The 21,647-nt window shown below is 36.7% G+C and overlaps 1 protein-coding gene across 4 annotated transcripts in view; it reads right to left on the bottom strand.

Moving 5' to 3' along the window:
• FAM208A (family with sequence similarity 208 member A) overlaps positions 1–20,574 on the bottom strand; it is a 52,147-nt gene extending 31,573 nt beyond the window's left edge. For all 4 annotated transcript variants that reach the window (XM_013973573.2, XM_005695833.3, XM_005695832.3 and 1 more), the window contains exons 1-11: positions 19,860–20,574; positions 11,772–11,917; positions 9,627–9,719; positions 8,764–8,836; positions 8,165–8,256; positions 7,544–7,705; positions 6,093–6,217; positions 4,814–4,845; positions 3,973–4,078; positions 3,066–3,169; positions 2,882–2,985 (exon numbers count right to left, since the gene is read on the bottom strand). In XM_013973573.2, coding sequence (XP_013829027.2) covers positions 2,882–2,985; positions 3,066–3,169; positions 3,973–4,078; positions 4,814–4,845; positions 6,093–6,217; positions 7,544–7,705; positions 8,165–8,256; positions 8,764–8,836; positions 9,627–9,719; positions 11,772–11,917; positions 19,860–20,472 — 1,650 coding nt within the window. In that variant the 5' untranslated portion in view covers positions 20,473–20,574. The remainder of the gene's footprint in view (positions 1–2,881; positions 2,986–3,065; positions 3,170–3,972; positions 4,079–4,813; positions 4,846–6,092; positions 6,218–7,543; positions 7,706–8,164; positions 8,257–8,763; positions 8,837–9,626; positions 9,720–11,771; positions 11,918–19,859) is intronic.

The following is a 21,647-nucleotide window of genomic DNA, read 5'->3' as shown; positions in this document are numbered from 1 at the left end:
AGTCTGACTATATCAAGTAATTATGATGATATGAGTTAATGGGAACTTGTTGGTACTGAAGGTATTAACTGGTACAACCACTTAAAATAAGATGCATTATTTTGTAAAGCCAGTCATATGTTATAGTTCAGTAATTCTACTTCTAAATAATAAATCTAATATACTAAATGTATACCTGAGAGAAAATTACCTTGCACACATACACCAAGAGACTCAAAATATTCCTATCAGAGACAATATTCAAATTTAGGAACATTTCTCTCGTATTTTTTCTTATACTAAAGTCAACTTTAAGAAATTTGACTTCACTGTGTTGTACACCTGAAACTAACACATTATAAATCAAGTATACTTCAATAACTTTTTTTAAAAAAGAGTTAATTTCACTGACCATCAACTGAGAGTTTAGTATTTTACTTATAAATATCCCTGTGGGAAAATACAACTTTCCTGAATTCTGTGTCCCTGCAAAAAGCCCTAGCCTTCTGACATGCAGAAATGTATATAGAGAATGTTTGTTTTCATTTCTTCCAGAAATATTACACTCTTCACACATTTTAAGAATTACATCTATAGACAATTACCTAGTTAACTACTTTGATCCAAAATGATACATTTCTCCTATCTCCCTAAAAGTGCTAAGTGAGCACACAAAAGTTTACAATACAGATTAGGTTCCTAGGTTAAGTCCCAAGGCGCCTGGAAGACTGAAGAGCTATCTCCTTAGGTATTTAGGTCCAAGAGGGATAACTGGCTCCAGAAGAGATTTTATTCACCAAAGGTTGGAGTTAACATTCATTACATTTTCAAGGATATCTTTTCAGGACAGAAGGGAAATAGCTGCCTCCTTCCCTTTATGAAGGAAAAATCATCTCACCCCTTGCCTATGGAGTGTCCAACTACTTGCATAGATAGAGTAACTGACCAGAGTCTGGATGCATTGCCCTAAGGGTACGATATAGAGCAAAGGAGAGCCAACACATGTATTACCTACTATGAGGTGTTCACTAAATTTCTCTGATCCAGAATATCTCCTGTATGTACTCAGGATAAAATTATTTAGAACCCAAGAGTCCCTAATGTACCTCCCATTATTACGACAACTATGAAGGATGTAGCTATAATTAGAATAATTCCCAACGGGGCTTGCAGGAAAGGGGGGAGCTATACAAAATGTCAGTTCATTAGATTCATGTGGTGTATCCTTATGGAATGCCTGTGCCTTCTAAGACAGAGGATCTTACTTTACTTCTTGATTCTGGGAAGACCCAGTCCTCCACAAACCTAACCTTATACTTGCTCAGGTGAAGAACAAAATGCTAGTATCCTTCCTATACTTCCTGATTTTCACTACTAGGCACTAAACAGATGTTGTATTTTTGTGATAAACTCCTCACTGTCGAGATTCACAATATGCATTCTACGAAATTCAAGAACTGAACAGATTTGGATAAGTCAATATTCCATTATATCCAAACCTACTACCTAAACTTTCACTTAATGAACTCAGGAACTGAATAGATTTTGATCATGAGGAATACCTGTATCACAGATGAGCTTGGTGGGGGGGTGGGGGGATAAGAAACACAAAGATAAATGTAAATGGATGTCCATACATATGTAAATGTGCATATGTGTGTGTTCAAAGATGCCTAACCTACAGGTTTATAGCTGGTCTCAAACAGTTATTGCTAATAAGTGTACAAACTCTGCCTATAAGTTCTGTATATAATTTGACCTATAAACGACAGATTGATTAAGCAAATGTATAACCATATAATGAAATTCCATGTAGTCATCTACAAAGTTGCAAGTTCCAAAAAAAAATCACTGATACAACTTTCCATGTGACTGCTGGGAAACCGAGGCTCAAAAAATGAGGAGTAAAAAGACAACTGCTGATACTTGTGCAAAAAAACTTTTATTCCTCGCTACTAGAAATGTCCCTTAAACATTTGAACACAAGCTCACCTACCTCATGTTAACAGAAATTCTGGAATAATAACCACTCTTTTTCTGCAATCACCTCCTCTCCTTCAACTAACCTATACATGGTAGCATCACATAACCATTTTCTATTCATTTCTGAATCCATCACAGTCTGATGCCTGAACTAGTAATCCCTCCACCCAAACTCAATATACTTAATATGCACTAAATTAGATACTACCTAGTAAATACCCCTTAAATTGATTTCTTCCTTACCCTTTCTCATCACACCTACCATTACTCTAAATGGTAGTTTCCTACCTCATCTCCCCTTTCAATTCATTCTCTACAGAGAAACCTAAGTAAATTTTCAAAACACAGCTCTGATCACATTACATACATAATCAAAATCTCATCCCATTCTTTAAAATCTATTTCTATAGTATCAAGTCCAAATGTACAAACATTTGAGCACAACACAGCCCCCTACACACTTTTCTAGCCCTACTGTCTACCACTTTACCCTCTAATATTTTTATACTTTCAACCTCATCAAGGGCCTTGTTCTTTCTCAATCTTCAAATACAGCACAGTCTCTATTGAAACAAATGAGTAACTCCATTCACCACATAATCCAGGAAAATAGTCTGTCTCATTCTTCACCAAACTATATACCCTGCATAAAAATAGGATAAGTACTTGCTGAATATCACAGTCACAAAACACAATCAAGATACTTCATGGAAAAGACTAGTCTATAGAGGATCTAGCGTCACAGCTAAAAAAGAACAGCACCAAAGGCCACAATAAAACACTTTTAACCAAATGGCAGCAACAGAAACTTCGTGGCATTTTCAGAGGCAAAAATGAAATAAACTGAAATATTATCATAATCACTTATTAATATGCACGTTTCTAAGGAAGGAGGAACATCTGAAAACCTTTAACTCACAAGTTTCTCCTTCTCTAGTTTCTGCAGCAAACTCTCCATGTTACTTCCAATCCTTGTCTTTTCTACAACTTCATAAAGGCTGCAATACATTCCATTCTTCAAAACTGACATAAGAAAAAATACACAGTTAGTATTCAAATCAAGTCTGCTTCTTATACACTGTAATAAAATTAAATTGCTCTACCTTCATTTGGACCAAAGTAAGTTTCTTTATAAAATAGTGCTGGAGGGATTTTCTGTTTCAGTTGATCCATACTCATAACTGTTTCAACATCTAACTTCTCAGGACTGAAAGAAAATTGAAAAGGCTTATTTGCCTTATCTGTATTTTTAACTCTAGTAATATTCTCTCTCAATCACTCTCTCTATCTCTCAGACACATACATCTGGATGGAATACAGATGAGCATATTTATTAATATCATACTTGATATTTGATATGTGAAGTTCACACGTATATACGGGTAGCTAAATAGCCCAGCAATATTACCAACCTTCTTTAAGCCAGAAGCTAATACCAATTTTATCAGCCACAAGGGATAAAAATAAAAAGTTGTCATTTTATTAAAGGCAATTCAAGTATGAACAGTTAAATTGCTCTTCTACCATTTATGAGGGCCCATAACATTTACTGTGGTGTAGCAAAAGATCATTTTAAATCTTTCTATTCCAACTTATGTTGCAAAGGACTGAAAACAGCCTATAAATTTTAACTAAACTCACCACATCAAGCTGTTTTCAGTCTATCATGTCCAAATTGCTAAATGAAAAATGTATCTACTTAGGACAAAACTTTGAAAAATCACTTTTAATATTTAAATCACTAAGAAAAAGTTTTATGCCATGAATGTATATAACTATTTAGCCTATCTGCAAATCAAAACAGAAAAGCAGAGAGCTTTTTTTAACCCAAGTTTCCAAGTTATCAAATCAATCTTTTTTTAAAAAAACAAATCAGTATTTATATTTAAGTTCTTATGGATCAAAGTAAAAGTTAAATGTAAGAAAAACAAAAACAAATTTTAAATGTTAAGTAAGAACTGAATAATTAGCAACTAATATTGCTACTTTCTTACAATACAACATACTTACAGCTTGACAGGCAAAAAAGCACGAGTGGCTGACCTCAGAGAAATATAACACAAAAGCTTTCCTTTATTTAAAAGCTGTCCTTTCCACAACGTGTAGTTAAATTTATCTAAATAAAAAGAATAATGACACAACTCAGCAGCCCAGAAACAAAGACATGTTTACTAAATATAAGGGGAAAAATAATCCAGAAACACAGTTTAAGTAGATCACCAAAAAAAAAAGTCTTGACATTTCTATTTACAGAGAATTCAAACAACTGGATTTCTGTTTTGGGTATCTCTTTTCATACAAAATTATTCCAGATGAAAAAGATAACAAATTTATTTGCCTACATATCCTCCTATCAGAATGCTTAGGAGCAGTACAGTATAAGACAATACAGTAATGCCCTCCTCTTTCCTCCTAAGGAGAGGACACTAAACCCAGTCAACTATATGCACTCCACACAATGTCATCTAGGTTCCACTTGCGTTCTTTTCATTGTGTAGAAACTTGCAGATAGAAAATGTCAATATTGCTTTTAATCTTCTCTCTTTAATTCTAAATCTCTGATGAAATTAATACTTAAGTCTGAGTTGTGAAGCCTGTTTTATTTTTTTTACCTTTATCAATCAAAGCACTACAATTCTCTGGACTATTCACAGTACCAGCAGATTCTCAAAGGAGACCATATGTTTGGATGACCAAATGTCAATGCTACATCTTAACATGGCCTCGAGTTTTTCCACACTTTGCAGAGTCTCATTCATTATAAAAATAAACAAAGCATTTAATTCATTTTTTTACTCAACATAATTCTTCTGATTTATAAAACTAAAGGAAAGAAATACAAGAATCTTACCTGCGTTTCTATCTGCATTAAAGCTGTTAGATCTACAAATAAATTTTTAAAAAGAAAAGAGAAATATTACTGATTGCTAACAACATGAAAGTTAACATTCAGGCCTGGACAGAAATGCTATTTTTAATGGCATACTGTACAAAAAAATTAAATCCTTCCCTCCAAGTATGAAGAACAAATTACTTATTATAACATTTAATAAACCCAAGTCTACATGGAAAAATCAGAATTACTTCCTTGCCTCAAAAATTTTCCCAAAATACCCATCAGGAGAGAATCTAGTCCTTTAAAGTCTCTGTCAATTACTTGATTATGGTCACGAGATTTGAATAAACAGCCTCTATCATATTTAAACATGTTCATCGTTTAATAAATATTTACTGAGTGTAAGTGTTAGTCACTCAGTCGTGCCCAACTCTTTGCGACCCTATGGACTGCAGCCCACCAGGCTCCTCTGTCCGTGAGATTTCCCAGGCAAGGATACTGGAGTGGGTCACCATTTCCTTCTCCAGGGGATCTTCCCAACCCAGGGATCAAACCCGGGTCTCCTGCACTGCAGGCAAATTCTTTACCGACTGAGCTACAAGGGAAGCCCAAAATATTTACTAAGCTTCTGTTATTTACTAGGCTTCTATTATTTATTAGGCACAGTTCTGGATAACAGAATTACAGGGAGGAACAAAACCCTTGCCTTCACAGAGCTTACAGTCGCATAAGGAAGACAGAAAACAGTCAAAAAGTAAATGTACAGTTTGCCAGGGGATGATCATTTTGCGCTCCGCAACAAGAAAAGCCACTGCAACAAGCTCATGCACCTCAGCTGCAGAGTTGCTTGCAGCAACTACTGTACAGCAACGAGACCCAGAGCAGCGACCACCCCCCCACACCCCGCCAAAATGCATTTGAGGGAATCCCTGGCAGTCCAGTGGTTAGGACTCTGAACTTTCACTGCGGAGGGCCAGGGTTTGATCCCTGCTCGGAGAACTAAGATCCCTCAGGCAGTGTGGCAGCCAAAAACAAAACAAAAAACGGCACTGACACCAACTACACAAATTTTCAATATCAGGAAGAAAAGGTTAACCGATGAGGTTTTAGTAAATTTTAGTTTTTATTTCCAGACATCTGTCTTTCTAATTTAATTCTTAAAAGTTGTCATGAACAATCCTGTATTTAATGAATTTCAACAGAAGCAAACAAAATGGAAAGTGCTCCTCCTAACTCAGCAGTGTAGGATACATGCTACAGATTCTAAATGACATGTAAGATTCACAAGTCTTACCTTGATGAAGGTACGAACTTCTGAGTTTGAATATCGTCTTTATAAGCAAAAGACACAACTGCATATGGACACACGTGTCTTGGTCTTCGCCTTGGCTCATCAAAGACATACTCATAAAAATAATACTAAAAATAAGAAAACACAGAGTTACCTCTCTTAAGAAGGCAAGAATTAGAGTGGCATGTTATATTTATCTGCCTGATATCTGAGGAACACAATATAACTGAAGTACCTCTAACAGAAAGTTATCTTTAAGCACTGCCTGTCAATTTATTTAAAATAATTTATACTTTATATTAATTTCATAATATAAAAATATCGTATACACACACACGCACACGTATTGTATGTATATATGTATCTCAAATGCCAGGATACTAAAAAAGTTTACTTCTGAAGAGCTGACCACTGGGAATGTGCAACAAATCTCCTCAAAAAAATGTAACAAATGGGGTGTAACCTCCAAGTCAGCTCACAAAAGCCACTGATATGGAAATAAAACAGTAAAAACACAATCTCAAGCAAACCTACCACTATGCTCATTATTTCAAAGGAAAAACAGATTCTTGACTCCAGCCACAGACAAGGCAGTACAGGGAAGGTGGTAGATTACAAACACAGCTGACAGCACTGCTACCGCCCAGAAGGCAATGCAGTGCGTTAGTCCAGATGATTTTGGGGAATACCATTTCTGCTAAAAGGTCTTTTACCCACAGAGATTCTTCAAAAACAAAGGAGAAAGTATAAACTTTTTGAATGTAAATAAAGTAAAACATCAAAGGAAGAGAGAGAAAAAAAGAGAACATTTCCAGGGAGGTTAGCACCACCACTTTTATACACAATCCCTTTAGATATACACATTTTTTTAAAAAAAGAGTAACATTTCTTTTAGTCAAATACTATATAAAACCATGAGTGATATCAAATATTATACTTTTAGGCATGTGTAGTTTACTGTAAATCAATTATATCTGAATAAAGCTAAAAAATGAACTGCTTGAATTTCAGAAAAATACTAATAAAAATAGAATCTATCAAATCAGTGACACAAAGTGACAAGAATTAAGGTAATGCAGGGGGCGCTAACTTTCCCTTAAAGGTTGGGTAATATTTTATCAGACAGGAATTTTCAGGCCATAAGAAACCAAGGCTCTAAGATGAAATGAGATCGCTGAGGGCAGTAACCATACAAAACAACAGGCTGGAGGTCAATCTACAAGCAGGGAGAACTAGCAAGGCTAAGGACTCTGACTATCACCCTGAGGAGGACCACTGTACGTTTCCGAGCTGTCTTGGAAACACTGAACAAACAGCAGTGCGAATCACTGAACAATGGCAGTGCTAAGTCTAGACTAGAGTGGTGGCAGAGGGAACTGAAAGGGAGATATTTTAAAGTATTTAGTGACAAACTGATATGAGGTCATAACACTAAAGTGGATCCAGGCACCTACCTGAGTGAGCTCATAGGCTCTGTAAGCCAGAAGTGATGTAATTCTATTAACATTCTTCGACACATGACATTCATGCTTTGGTGTTGGGTCCGAAGCACTTTTATTTAATACAGATTCTGAACTTTTTACACCCATGGGGTCATATACACTCTTTATTTTACCCTAAAATAGAGAAAATCTTTCACGTCCATCAAAACTTTATCATTGACTGTATGACATTAATATGATAGTGTACCTCTGAATACAGATCACTTATAAGTTTTTTTCTTTAATACTTGGTAATAAAGTAATAGCCAAAACTTTTTACTAATATCAAAGCAGTAAGAAAAAGTTACCCTGCCCCAGAAAAGAGTTTTGAATTTGTTTAATACAAGGAAATAAAAACTTTCTTCACAACACTCTTCACTTGCTTAAGTGATATTATCAACCTATTTCCCTCTTTCATTCTTTTCGTTGGAAAGGAAAGCTAACTTTAAGGTTCAGTAATTCAGATTAAAGACGGCAAACTTCTCTCAAAAGTATCTTATATACCAAACATAAGCAAGTAGTGGCTTTTAATCAAACTTATAATCCAAATCAAATGTTATCTTTGATATATTGAAATATAAAAGTCATAATTACCTTCATTATTTTAAAAATAACCACATCACCCACTGCCCCAGCTTCCAAAGGATTAGCTTGTAGTAAATCAGCATACCTAGAAAGATAGACACCTAGTAAAGAGACAAATGAAAGAATTATTAAGACACAAATATAATAAGTCCAAATGCTTAACCTAAGTATTACAATTATATAATATTCTAAGAGATAAAATTATGAGATATTTTAAGATTATAATAAGAGATAAAGAGATAATTACAAGAGATAAAAGGTATCACACGGTAAAAAAAAAAAATGTAGTGACTGTAAAGATAGCCGATATTGAACCAAAGCAAAAATAAAACCAGAAAAAACATTAAACTAATCAGATTTCTCAGTATCACTAGGACTAGACTAAGACATTAAAAGAAAAAAAGATAACCCTGGTTCAATTGGAAGTATGCAAAATCAGAAACAAAGGATAAAACTGGTTTTACACTGCAGAACCTGAAACTAGTCTCTCTTTCTGAGAACATGACAAAGCATACATGAATTTAACTTTTAGGACTGCAACAAAACTAGATAATATACTTTAAAGGGCAATTTAGGAGTAGGTATATGGAAAAAGAACAAAAGATTACCCATGGAAGGATTGCCAAGAATTGTTATTTTGGACTGGCCCACCTGTAGTCCTTTTTCACATATGCTCTGAACCTAAATAAACAAAACATGTCATCTTGCAGTCACATTACATTAAAAATGTGAAAAGATAAGTCTATAAACTCTTTTTAAGTAAAATCCAAGCTTCTAAATTATATTTTACATTAGAGAAATTATATATGCTAGTTTACTCATAACAACTAAATATCAATGTAAAACTGGTTTACATTTCCAATGTAACCATAGTTGAAATCTATTTTTTGTTTATGCCAAGTCGGACAGATACTCAGAATTCACGACATTCCTAATATATAAACATTCCCTTTTAGGGAGAATTAGAATTGGCAAAATATTTGAGAGACAGTAACTCCATCTAAACATCAAAGGAGAAAAAATAGTTCTCAGCACATATAATCAGCAATATAGAAGATAATCTACTTTTTTTGGTCTTTATTTTTAATAAGAGGATAATTGCTTTACAATATAGTGTTAGTTTCTGCCATACATCATGATGAATAAACCACAGGTATACATATGTCCCCTCCCTCTCAATTCTCCCTCCCACCTCCCACCTGATAATCTACTTTAATAAAAGGAAAAGTATTTATTATCAAGCACATTCAGGGGGGTGGGGGTGGGAAATAGCTCTGATCAAAGAAAAAAATGAACATATCTGAAAAACAAATCACAAAACAATGAAATACTTTGCGTTACTAAATCATTTTCCATTTATATATCAACAAATTGTTAGTTTATAAAAATCAAGTGTACTGAATAATTGCAAATTTAGTAACCTACAATGCAAACATTTTCCAATTATTTTTTATAAAATGAGTTCACTTACTTTATACCGATCAACCATCAGAAATGCATAGGATTCTGAAAGTTCTTTATCTAAACGACCATCAAACTTCAGTTCTCTTCGCTTTTCTGTAAACTAAATGAAATTAAATCTGTAACAATGCCTTAGCACATGCCTATGTTGTTCAAGTGAAGAGTTTTAGGAATTTTATTTCTCAGCAATTCCAGATCAGCACTTCCTTGGTGGTCCGGTCATTAGGACTCTGCACTTCCACTGCTGGGCACCCAATTATGATCCCTGGTCCGGGAACCAAGATCCCACAAGCTGTGACGCACAGCAAAAAAATGTCAAACCTACCAAAATGGAAATTATCTTTTCTCTCCCTGAAATTTCTGCACTTCATTTTTTCATTATAATTGGCTCTTTAGCCTTAAAATATAGTCAAATAAGCCTGTAGTGCTGAACAATTTTAACTAAAATTCTATTAAAATCTTACCACACTTTTTTTTAAAGCTGCAGTGGTTCTTCAATGCTGCCACGGGCTTTTTCTCGTTGTGGCGAGCAGGGGCTACTCTCCTAGTGGAACTTCTCACTGCAGTGGCTTCTTCTGTCGCAGAGCACAGGCTCTAGGGCACTCAGGCTTCGGGAGCTGTGGCTCTCCAGCTCTAGAGCAGCTCCACAGTTGTGGCACATGGGTTTAGCTGCCTCGTGGCATGTATGATCCTTCTGTACAAGGGATCAAACCTGTGTCCCTCTGCACTGGCAGGCTGATTCTTAACCACTGGACCACCAGGAAGTCCCTCCCATAGATTTTTAAGTTCATATTTTGATTATCTTTGGATTCTTGTTTTATCTGACATGGTGCATAGCATATAGTTGTTGTTTTCATTGCTGAGTGGTGTCTGATTCTTTGTGACTACATGGACTGTAGTCAGCCAGGCTTTTCTGTCCATGGGATTTCCCAGGCAAGAATACTGGAGAGGGCTGCCATTTCCTTCTCCAGGGGATCTTCTTGACCCAGGGATGGAACAGATGTCTCCTTCATTAACATGCAGATTATTTAACACTGAGCCACCAGGGATGACCCACTGCATATAGTAGGTGGCTTAATAAATCTTTGTTTAATGACCAACTTCTAGACTATAAACTCAATTAGAACAAGGAAACATGTTTCATTTCTTTGCAACTCAGTGCCAAGTACATAAGCCATGCTCCATACCATAAGAGTGACTTGATCTAAGTACATCTGAACTGTAAGTCACCCTGAACTGCTAGCATTCACTTTTAGACACATATAGATATGCAGCCTGTATTGAACAGATTGACATGCAATATTCAGGCTATTATTGATCTTCAATAATATAACGAAGTTTTAGACTAAATTTTCATATAAATTAAGAAATAATCCCTATCATACCATGAAACCACATCAAACTACCAAGGTTTTAATTTTCTCTGGGAGCCAGTAACATTTAGCTACTTTAGGGATCCTTTCAAAGTTAAATACTGATAGCACTGGATTAACCAATTTTAAAAGTACAAAATTAATGGCATTTCATGTACATCAGAAAGCAGTATACACATCAAATGTTTCCAAACATGTCATTTGTATTAACTCCAAGATTATTATGGCTTTTCCTAAACCAAAACTCAAACAGTATTCTAATTTGTACATGAAACTTTAATTCACTACCTAAAAGGCTCAAATACTTCCCTTTGTTCTCACTTTCTCACTAAGAATTTCTACTAATGATATTAAATTAAATTACCTGGCAATAATTCAGGGAAAAATAAACATATCCTAAAAATAAATGCACATTTTATTTCATTAACCTTGGAACTTAAGACACAACACACTCTTTGAGATTGCACTTAACATGTGCCTGAAAGATCAAAAAGCCTTCTGATGAATTTACAATGAAGCCATTAAACAGTAAGTTATCACTATGCTTAAGATTCATTTTTAGTAAAAGAAGTTATTTTATACAATCACACATTAATTTAACACAGATAAATGCAGTGCAATATCAACAGTGTTTAGGGGAAAAAACATGTCATTTAAACCTGTTTTTCCCTTTCATAATTTGGCTTTCCTAAGAACTTCAGCTTTTTTTAAAAAAGTAAAACAAATACCAGGCTATTAACTGGTTCTGAAGAATCTTACAAAAGGCACAATCTAAAACATACCTCCTTTTCCAAAAGTTCGTTATGTATCAAGCAAGCACGCCTGTAGTTAAAATTTGCTACTGAAGTTGGTTCAAGGTAAGATGAGTGGAGAATATTTAAAACATCTTCAAATTCCCGAGAGCCTGGAGTTAATGGCTGAAAAAGTGCTAAAATGAAAAACAGTTTTAATTTTAAAATTCCATCTTAAAAGTAGTTTCTTATATTTTTGTGGCTTGTATATAACATAAATATAGTGAAAAAAATTATCAGGGCTATCCTATTTTGTGAAGTGCAAAAGACAGTTAATTGAAGAAAAAGTCTAGCTGCCTATTACTTGGGTGTTTTGCGACATGTAAAAGAAATACTGATCAATTCATTGAAGGAAAAAACTATAGGAATGTGCATCTGGCATCAGACATGCAGAAAAGGAAGTTATAATTTGGCAAAACTTAACAGATGCTACACTAGGCAACTGAACTACTTAAAGACGCCTGTGTATATTATTCATAAGAAGCTGTGCAAAAACTCAAATTAACTCAACTCTTAGTTTATGTTACACTTAAGTAGTATGTCTAGGACCATTTATTTCAGCAAATTAAATGCTTACGCCATAAGTAAAAGCATTAAAAACACTTAAGCCATTTAGGTGTCTATAGAATAAAATTATTCTATCTGGTTTTTAAAGCTAACGTTAGAATAACATGTTGCATCCATTAGCTTCTTGTATTACCAACATCAAGTGGGAGGATATTTACTATGAAAAGTTGGTGAAATGGAAAGATGTGGGACTTTGGAGTCAAACCTGGACACAAATATCAGCTCTAGTATTTACTCTCACTTATTTGTGAGAGACCCCAAGCAAACCAACTTAACCAAGTAAGCTCATTACTTTCTTCAGTAAAAAGAACTCAAGCTATCCTAATAACCACTACAAGCCACACACCCATATAAGACAACACTTGGAAAAGCTCTAAGCACAGCATCTGGTGCAAAGTAAGATGGTTAAGTTTTTATTCCCCACTTGGCCAACTACTACACACTCCTTTTAATTTTAAAAAATACTTAAATATTCAATCTGTTCTTTAATCAGGAGCCTAATAACCTCAAATTTCCACCTTGTGGATGAAATAATGTGACTTATAAACTTCAAACATCAAGTGTACATATATATATATATACATTTTCCCAAAACCCAAAATAACCACTTTCATTGTTATTCACAGATGTTATATGATGTAACCTTAATTTCTTTCAAGGTACTACGTATAAAGAACCAATAAATGTCAATCAAAATACCTTTAGGCCACTACTGGAAACAGTGTTCCACTTGTACTAAAGAGTAGCTGTTTCTACTGTATTCTCTTCACTTATTAAGCCTTAAAGGACATAACATCAAAGGATATATCCATTCATTTACCAAACAATGTATATATTATAAAAGTTTCTGTAAAAGCAGTAGCTTTCAATGAGAGAATGTGTGCAGAACAAACGATTCCTAGTACTTCAGAATTACACACTAAAGAAGTGACGGGTGGGTATAAAATCAACATTACTTATAATAATGCAACAAAGACACCAGAAGTAAATGGTGGGGGGTGGGGGGGACAACACTCAAAAAGAACTATTACATACAAAACTGTCCTATAATCAAATTTATAGCAGATGGATATACTCAATAATCTGTTCATTGCAAGCTCCATGAGAGAAAGAACTATAACTGCCTTGTTCATTCCCTTTACTTGGGGCACTGGCCCCAAGCTGAATGAATGAGGAAGTGAGTTAAAAAAAAAAAAATTTGTCAAGATTTTTTCTTATACTAAATACAAATATGTTCTAAACTACCAAAATATCATTGTTGTCATTGTAAATTAGGTCTCACAAATTGAACAATTCAGTGATTTATAAAGCACAATGAAATCTCAAAAAATGGCGAGAAATCCATTCTCTCAATTCAAATCCGTTTTACAGAATGTTGTAGGAGAAAATGTTTTATCTTTGCGTCTATCCCCAACTAAACTGAAAAAACTTGTGAGGGAAAACAGCATGTGGAGTAGTTTTTACAGGCTTTCACATCCAAAATAACCCAAGCATGATTTTTAAAGATGGATTTTATACATGATTGATTATGTTTCTAAACTAACAAGTGCCTTCAGGTATCTAAAAATGTGACAAAAAGAAGTATCAAGTGGCTTTAAATTTCTATGATATTTTACTAATCTACATAAAATTATTTTTTTAGTTAGATATTACAACACTATTTCCACCATCAATCTAACCAAAAGCGAAAGATATCAGTTAAACCATAAAAATGTATATAGAAATTTAACTCTCAAATCACTCTCTTAAAAGCACTTAACATTTGCTTCATTCCAAAGCAATGTCCTAGAGTCACCTCAAATGTACTCAAATAGTCTGCCAATGTGAAAACACTTGTGAATTTTTTTTTTTTAAATAGAAAAAGGTGCAAGATTTTAGGTCTAACAAAAAATACTTATATCCTAAGTATTTCAAATATCTCAACTGGCTTTTGTAGTTAGGCTAGAGTTATAATTTCTAATTTTTATTCCCAATTATCACTTTCTAGGAGAATAAAATTTTGCTGTTAACTATTTTTAAAGATTTCAAGTCAATGTGCTAGTAATGGTAGTTCAGAAATATAAAATGTTCTGAAAGAACATTCCCTGGTGGTCTATTTGTCCTTAATAACCACTGAGGCATGTATATGATCAACACATCCTGTAAATTCTTTTAAAGAAAACATAGATGTCATAGTATCATCATCTGAGGCAATAATAAATCTATGACTACCCAAATGAGAAACATTTTATATATTAATCACCCATTTCACATAAGGAAGTCAGTATCCCATATAATATTCTCCAGATTCTGACAATTTTTGAGTCTAATCATTAACGGCTCATTATTCCTTTTCAAGTATGTACTAATGGCTTCATATACATTATATCATTTAATCACCAAAACCACCCTATGAAGTTCAATATGGCCATTTCACAAATGAAACTGAGCTAACACTTAACTTGGCCCAAGGTTAATATATGAATAGGGTAGGTGGAATTCAAAATAGTCTCCCTAGCTGCAAACCTGTATCCTGAATTGTAAGTAAAAGAAAAGATGTAAATGGGTATATAAAAGGTGAAACCAATCATTCCAAGAGCTGGAAAAACAGAATTATTTATTTAGATCAAGAAATTGTATTAGCTATATGGATATTAGCTATAAGAAAAAAAGAATTTGATATCTAGCATGTTCTTTCTACTCTCTTTTGTCTACTTTTAAATCTTATTTCTTAACATTTTTCTCATTTAATGCATGTAACAGGGTCAAAAGCCATAACTAACACCCTTTTTTTGGTTTATAAAGGTTAACTAACAGCAGTCATAATTCTTCTAGACATTAAGGAATACATAATTTTGCTCATATGTAGGCTTTCCAACAAATCTGTTATCAGAAAGATAAGTTACTGAGTTGACTTCTGATATTAACAAGGTTTCCTCTACTGACAAAACAGATCATGAATGTGTTTCATCATGTCTTTTCCCCTCCCTTCTGGCCACACCACATGGCACGCAGGATCTTAACTTCCCAACCAGGAATTGAACCTGTGCCCCCCGCAGTGGATGCAGTGTCTTAGGCACTGAATCACCAGGGAAGTCCCTTTTATAGATGTGTTTTTATGGGATTCAAGGCAAGAGTTAGAAAGGTACTTGGAGATATAGAAGTCAAATAAGGAAATTGATTGTACCATCAAATCAGAGCTAGAATATTTTATATTACTTGCAACATACAAAACATATTAAACATACTAAGAATTCAATGTTAAATTTAACTGAACAGACATAAAATTAAGGTCAAATTTAGCTTTGTTCCTCAGCCAAAGAAACATTTTTCCTCAACTACTTTTATTAAATTATTTAGTATCAATGCCAATCTTTGTGTTTGTATTAAGATTATGTGAATTTAAAAAAAAATATATAGATATATAGATATATACACACACCTAAGTGTAAAAACAAGCTAAAATTTTAAAATAAGATGGACCAATATTACAAAAATATACCAATGGAAAATATAAAATATACATTTCAACTTACAGTAATTCATGGAAGAAAAGGAAATAAGAGTAGGCTGGCAATCACATTGGTCTGCAATTCTCTCTGAATGCATCTCTGATGTCTACTAATGACTAAAATACAATGAATATCCATTTGTTCCTCACATTTTAAAAGTCACTTTTCTCCAGTCTATTACTACAGACATAATACTGCAGGAATGGATGATTCATCTCTAAATCACAATTGACACACTAACTGTAGAATTAAGAATGAACATTCTAGAATTCTAGAGATAAGAAACATGAAACTTGACCTTTTTGGACTGGGGAATATGTCAGAGTTTACCTCCATTACTTAGAATTTGTATGCTCCTATCAAATGTTTTATGTGGATGACTGAATTCTGCCTAAACTTTACGGCTCGGATTTACTTCTACCTATGGAAACCTATGGTACTTGGAACCAAGCCATTCATATAAAACTTAAAAACATCATGCAAATTTCCTTAAGACACTTAATCCCAAAGTCTTCAAAAACATAATTTCAAATTTTGTGGGAAAAGATGGGGATTTGGGAGAAGAACTGGTCATTAATTCTCCTAAACTAGACCAGTATAGACACAAATGCATGAGATCATGCAGTTTGTGATGCACCTGCAAGAGATGCAGGTGCATGAGAGGAGCTAATCTTGTTCCCTACATAAAGCACTAACCAATAAACATTTTCCAGAAAGTCAATCATCACTACGTCACTTCCCAAGAACTTTGAACAGAAAAATTATGTCAATTACTGATTTTGAGGACTTACACTACTAGATTCTAGAGTAAAAGAAGGCAACAGTGAAACACTCACTGAGGAAATGCAATTCCACAATTTGGTAAAATGTAACAGTGCCTCCTTACAGCGCAGAGAGTAGCCTGTCCAGTAAGTAAAAAGAATTAACAAATAATCATAGAGTAAAATTTTACTCTAGTCAACAGATCATTTATCTGTCAGTACTGATTACATGTATTAATTTTATAATGAACATAATTTGTCAATCTGAAAATTTCCCAGGATGAAGACATACTAAACATCACTGAATTTAACAGTTGTTAATTTTAGAAAAAAAACCCATAATTTTTCTATAATGAAAAAGAAATAAGTATTTTATGCCTAGGTTCAAACTCCAACTCCACCTTTAACTAGCTGTGTGACCTTGGGCAAGTTATTTACCTCAGTAGTTCACTTTCCTCATCTGTAAAATGGGAATAGCACTTACCACATAGGATTACTTAGATTTAATTAACACATATAAACTGCTTAGAACAGCGCCTACAACTTACAAGCACTATGAAGTGTTTGCATTATCATCACTTAATTAGAATGGCAGTATTTTGGATGTTCTCCTACTGTGATGACCGAGAAAAGGCAAGTTCTACTTACAAAAGTTTATCTTTAAGCTACCAAGAATACAAGTCCTAATCTTTATTTTTACTGGAAAAGCAGTCACAAGCAAAGTCCTGCCATATTAAAATACGAATGCAACAGAATCCTTGATACAGAAAAGTTCAAGAAGAGGTATACAGGGACTTCCCTGGTGGTCCAGTGGCTAAAACTACAAGCTCCCAATGCTGGGGGCCTGGGTTCGATTCCTGGTCAGGGAAATAGATCCCACATGCTGCAACTAAGAGTTCACATGCTACAACTAAGAGCTGCCACAGCCAAACAGATAAATATTTTTAAAAAATTTTTAAAAAGAGGTATCTCATATTCATTATAAAAGACTCAGATGACCAGCATGAACACCTAGCCAAATTCTATACATAAGTGTTACCTTTCAAGTCTTCCAAGAGGGTATTATTTGGGTCTCAAGTGGGAAACTAGCAGAACCTGCTGCACTGTTTCTGATAAAGCTGTTTTTTTTTTAATGAAAAGCTGAATTTTTCTATGAAATTCCATCACAAAGTATTAACTCCCTTCACTTTGGGCAGGATGAAGTCCACGATGGTAAAACTTATTTAAGTTTTAAAAGCTCTATTTAAATTTCTATTGCACTATTTGAACAGCTGCTGCTCAGTGTAAAACTATTTACATAAGTTAAAAATTATTCATTTTCATTAAACATGAAAAAAGTTTACGTTATATTTTCCTTACCAAAACCTTCCAGAGAGGAGAAAGGTAACAGCCTCTGCCTCTACGTGAAAGTGGAAAATACCAATTTTCCCTAAGGGAGCATGAGACTCTGGGGAGAAAATGAGGTTTTATACTTCTTAATTCCTCAAGTATATCTTTTAGTGTGTTCCAATGACATCTATTTTAGAGCAACCTCTAGACATACTTAAAAAAAAACCATACACACACTAGCCAAAAGTTCCTAGTGCCATCCCACATTTCAAACAGAACAGGGGTTTTAGGCCAATTTTCTGGTCCTATGAGAAGTTAAAATGAGGTACATCATGCCTTGTTTTGGTTAAAACTTTTTAGAAAACGGACTGCAAAACTGTTATCAAGGTAAAAAAAATTTTAAAAAGGAAAAAGTTCAAGCTGCTATTTCAACGTTACAATCAAGAGCCCATCTAAATCTACTCTTAACCTATTCTCTACCAATTTATAATTTAGGCTGAAATATAATTTTCCTCATATTGACTATACATCTTAACTAAATAAACCAAAAGAATTGATGGATCCTGACCCTTAAAGAATCCTCTTGAACCCTGACATCTATTACATTAACTCAAAAGATATTTCTAGAAACAGTCCTCATGCTAGCGGACTTAACTTCATCTTTCTCAGCCTGGTTTCTCACACCAAGAATTCCCTTGGCGTTCTCATCCAAACAGAAATTAACAACTTGACTTTTTTGTCCGTATCTTACTGACAAAAGGCTATCAATTTCAGTTGTGCAAATGTAGCGGTTGTGCACGTGCAGAGAGGAAGCACATGCTTCATTCAAGATTCTCTTTACCAAGACTCAAGCTACAAATAAAAAACGTTTCCTACAAATAAGAAAATTCCTATTACTTTTCAAAGTAAATCTGAAAAACGGAACCACGCACTAAAACAGGAAAAAAAAAAACAAAACAAAACCCTGCTTTAAATTGACTAAATCCAGGCAGAGCACCCCAAATCACTGGATGGTCAAAAATTGTATTCTAAAAACAGAAAATGGTAATTTCCTCGATGAGAAAGGTGTCACAGTATGGCATAAAATTTTAGAAACGTAATGCTGTTAATACGTTGTTAATGTAACTTCCCATTTTTGTTCCACGAACCAGACTGGATCTCTCAAAAATTTTTTTCCTGAAGTTCTCTCATTTGCAAAATCAAGTCGGTGACTCTTGGGCAAAAGACCTCTGTTTTTTTCATAGGGAAATTACTGCACCAAGAACCTACCTTCCCCATCTTTTCAGATACAACAAAAAACAAACTAAGGCTTGGATTTAAAAAGAGCTCTATCTAGCGCTTCAAAAACAGGGCGGGGGACAAAAAAACTACATGGAAATGAAGTGTGATGGAAAAAGGCAGTGTGCATGAATCACATCTAACGGAGATTTCTAAACAAGGGAAGACGCTGACATCGATCAAATTTCAAGTAGACATAGAGCTGAAGAATTTCCACAGGGAGAAGCACTTGTGGTCCTCGCAATGCAATGGCCTTGGAGAAAGCCCCAGAATCCATGGCCACGGGTTATTTCCACATTGAGACGTCTCAGAAGCATCTTTAGAGGAGGACACATCAGCTTCTCTGCCTTCAGGGTCTGGGAAGGAGGGGCGCCGAGCACCATCTTTCCTCTCTGGGAGCTGCAGCCTTACGGACAAGCTTCGAAACAGCTACTTCCAACTTCCACGGGGAGAGGGGGAGCAGGGAGCGTGATTCCACCGCTTTCCTCTCGCACCAAGCGCAGCAGCTGGGCGGCCGAGGCTGAGGGGAGAGGCGGCTGGCGCTGCATGCGTGTTTACGTGTCTCGGATGGGTGTGGGAAGGAGACAGAGAGGTTCTAATGAAAAGATGGAGGGGAGAGAGAAAGAGGGGTTGGGAAAGAGGGGAAGCACCACCTTTCTTTTCTCTGCTCTTCCTGGGGATCTGAAAACTCCTCCTAATGGGTCTTTCGGGCTCTTCGGGGCCTTTGGGCAGTGCAGCCGCGCCCGCCTCAGAGGAGTCCTGAGGCTGCTCGTGGCAGAGGCTCGGGGCGGCCTCGGAAGCCGCGGTCTCCTCAGGCCCGGCGCCGCCGCCGGGCTCCGCGATGCTGAGGCCGCCGCCATTTTGTGGGGAGGACTCAAGCTCCGGAAGCGTCTGCTTCATCTCGTCGTCTCCGCCGCCGCCGCCACTTTCCCAGTTCGCGTCCGTCGGCGGAGAGACCTCCGCCTCCGCAGCAGTCGCCATCTCGCCGGCGTGAGGAGCTCCGGGAAGCTTCGGCCGACAAGGTCGACGGGGGTGGGGGGAAGGGGCGGCAGGCCGGCCTCGCCGCCAAGCTGCTCTCAGCCCACCGACCCCCTTCCCCCCGTGGCCGCGGGCCGCTATCCCCGCCCAGCAGCCTCTCGGGGGCCCTAAAGCGGGCGCCCCAACCGTGCCTCCCGGCCCCGGGAGCCGCTCCTCGCTCGGGCAGTTCTTCAGCCGGCCCCCGCCACTCAACGTGCTGGCGTCGGGGCCTGGAGGGGGCGGGGCCATCACGGAGCGCTCCGCCAATGAAGACGCGGCGCCCGCCTCCGCGGGTGCGGATAGACGGCGCCAGCGGGCGGAGTCTCGGAGCGCCGGAGCCCGCCAAAAGGGGCAACCGCAACGCCCGACGAGTACCTCGACGCCGCTCCCGGCTGCGGGCTAGGTGGGTCTCATGGCGAGCTGCGAGATCCCGGAGCGCGTTCGGCCAGTGCTGCAGGCGAGGGAGGCGTGCTGTGCCAAGTCCTGGGAACGCAGGCGTCGCCTCTTTCCGGGCAAGATTACCTCTCTTCTCCGCGCACGACTTGCATCGGCCAGAACCGAATAGAGGCAGTGGTTGTGGGATGATTCCGGCTTTGTGAAATATTTGCATGCATATATAAAGGCTTGAAGTGGTGATATGATAGTGACTGCAGCGATAAGAGCCTGAAAGCCAGGGGGCCCGCTTCAAGTGACCTGTTATTCGCACTGGATCTTACATTTTTACAACAGATTACTCCCACCCACCCCTCTATTTTTATCTATAAGGGTTTGAACCGGTGGCACGCCTCCAGCAAGCTGTAAATTCCTTGGTCCTTTGATTTGACTTCACAGCCTAATGTTAACAGGATTTGGTTCTGGGGAGCTTGAGAAGGGCTGCCGGCTTTTAGATTTTCCTTTGCTGTTTCAGTTTTCCTATAGCTAGTGTATATTAAAGAAAAATATAAACATTTGCAGCTACGTTAAAAGATATACAGCAAGCGATCGTTTTACCTTAAAACAACTAGACAGTCAAGTTTTAGAAGACCTTTTAAATAGCTTTGGCTGGTTAGGTTGAAACTATTTGGGCCATGGTGAATACAGAAATTATTTCTTACATTCTTTCTATGTGCTAGGCACTGTACCTAGCGATTTATGTATACTATGTACATTAAATCCTCACAACAGATGTTAGGAAGATGCTATTATGCACAATTTAAAATAAGTGTTGCAGTTAGGAGTATAGGATTGATAGAAACACACTTGGCAGCTCAGAGGTTTAAAGCGTCTGCCTGTAATGCTGGAGACCTGGGTTCGATCCCTGGGTCGGGAAGATCCCCTGGAGAAGGAAATGGCAACCCACTCCAGTACTCTTGCCTGGAGAATCCCAGGGAAGGAGGAGCCTGGTAGGCTACAGTCCATGGGGTCACAAAGACCCGGACACGACT

Source organism: Capra hircus, chromosome 22, assembly GCF_001704415.2.
Source record: "Capra hircus breed San Clemente chromosome 22, ASM170441v1, whole genome shotgun sequence".
Classification (NCBI taxonomy): domain Eukaryota; kingdom Metazoa; phylum Chordata; class Mammalia; order Artiodactyla; family Bovidae; genus Capra; species Capra hircus.
The sequence above is the reverse complement of the archived record's forward strand: the minus strand, read 5'-3'. Positions and strand labels throughout refer to the sequence as shown.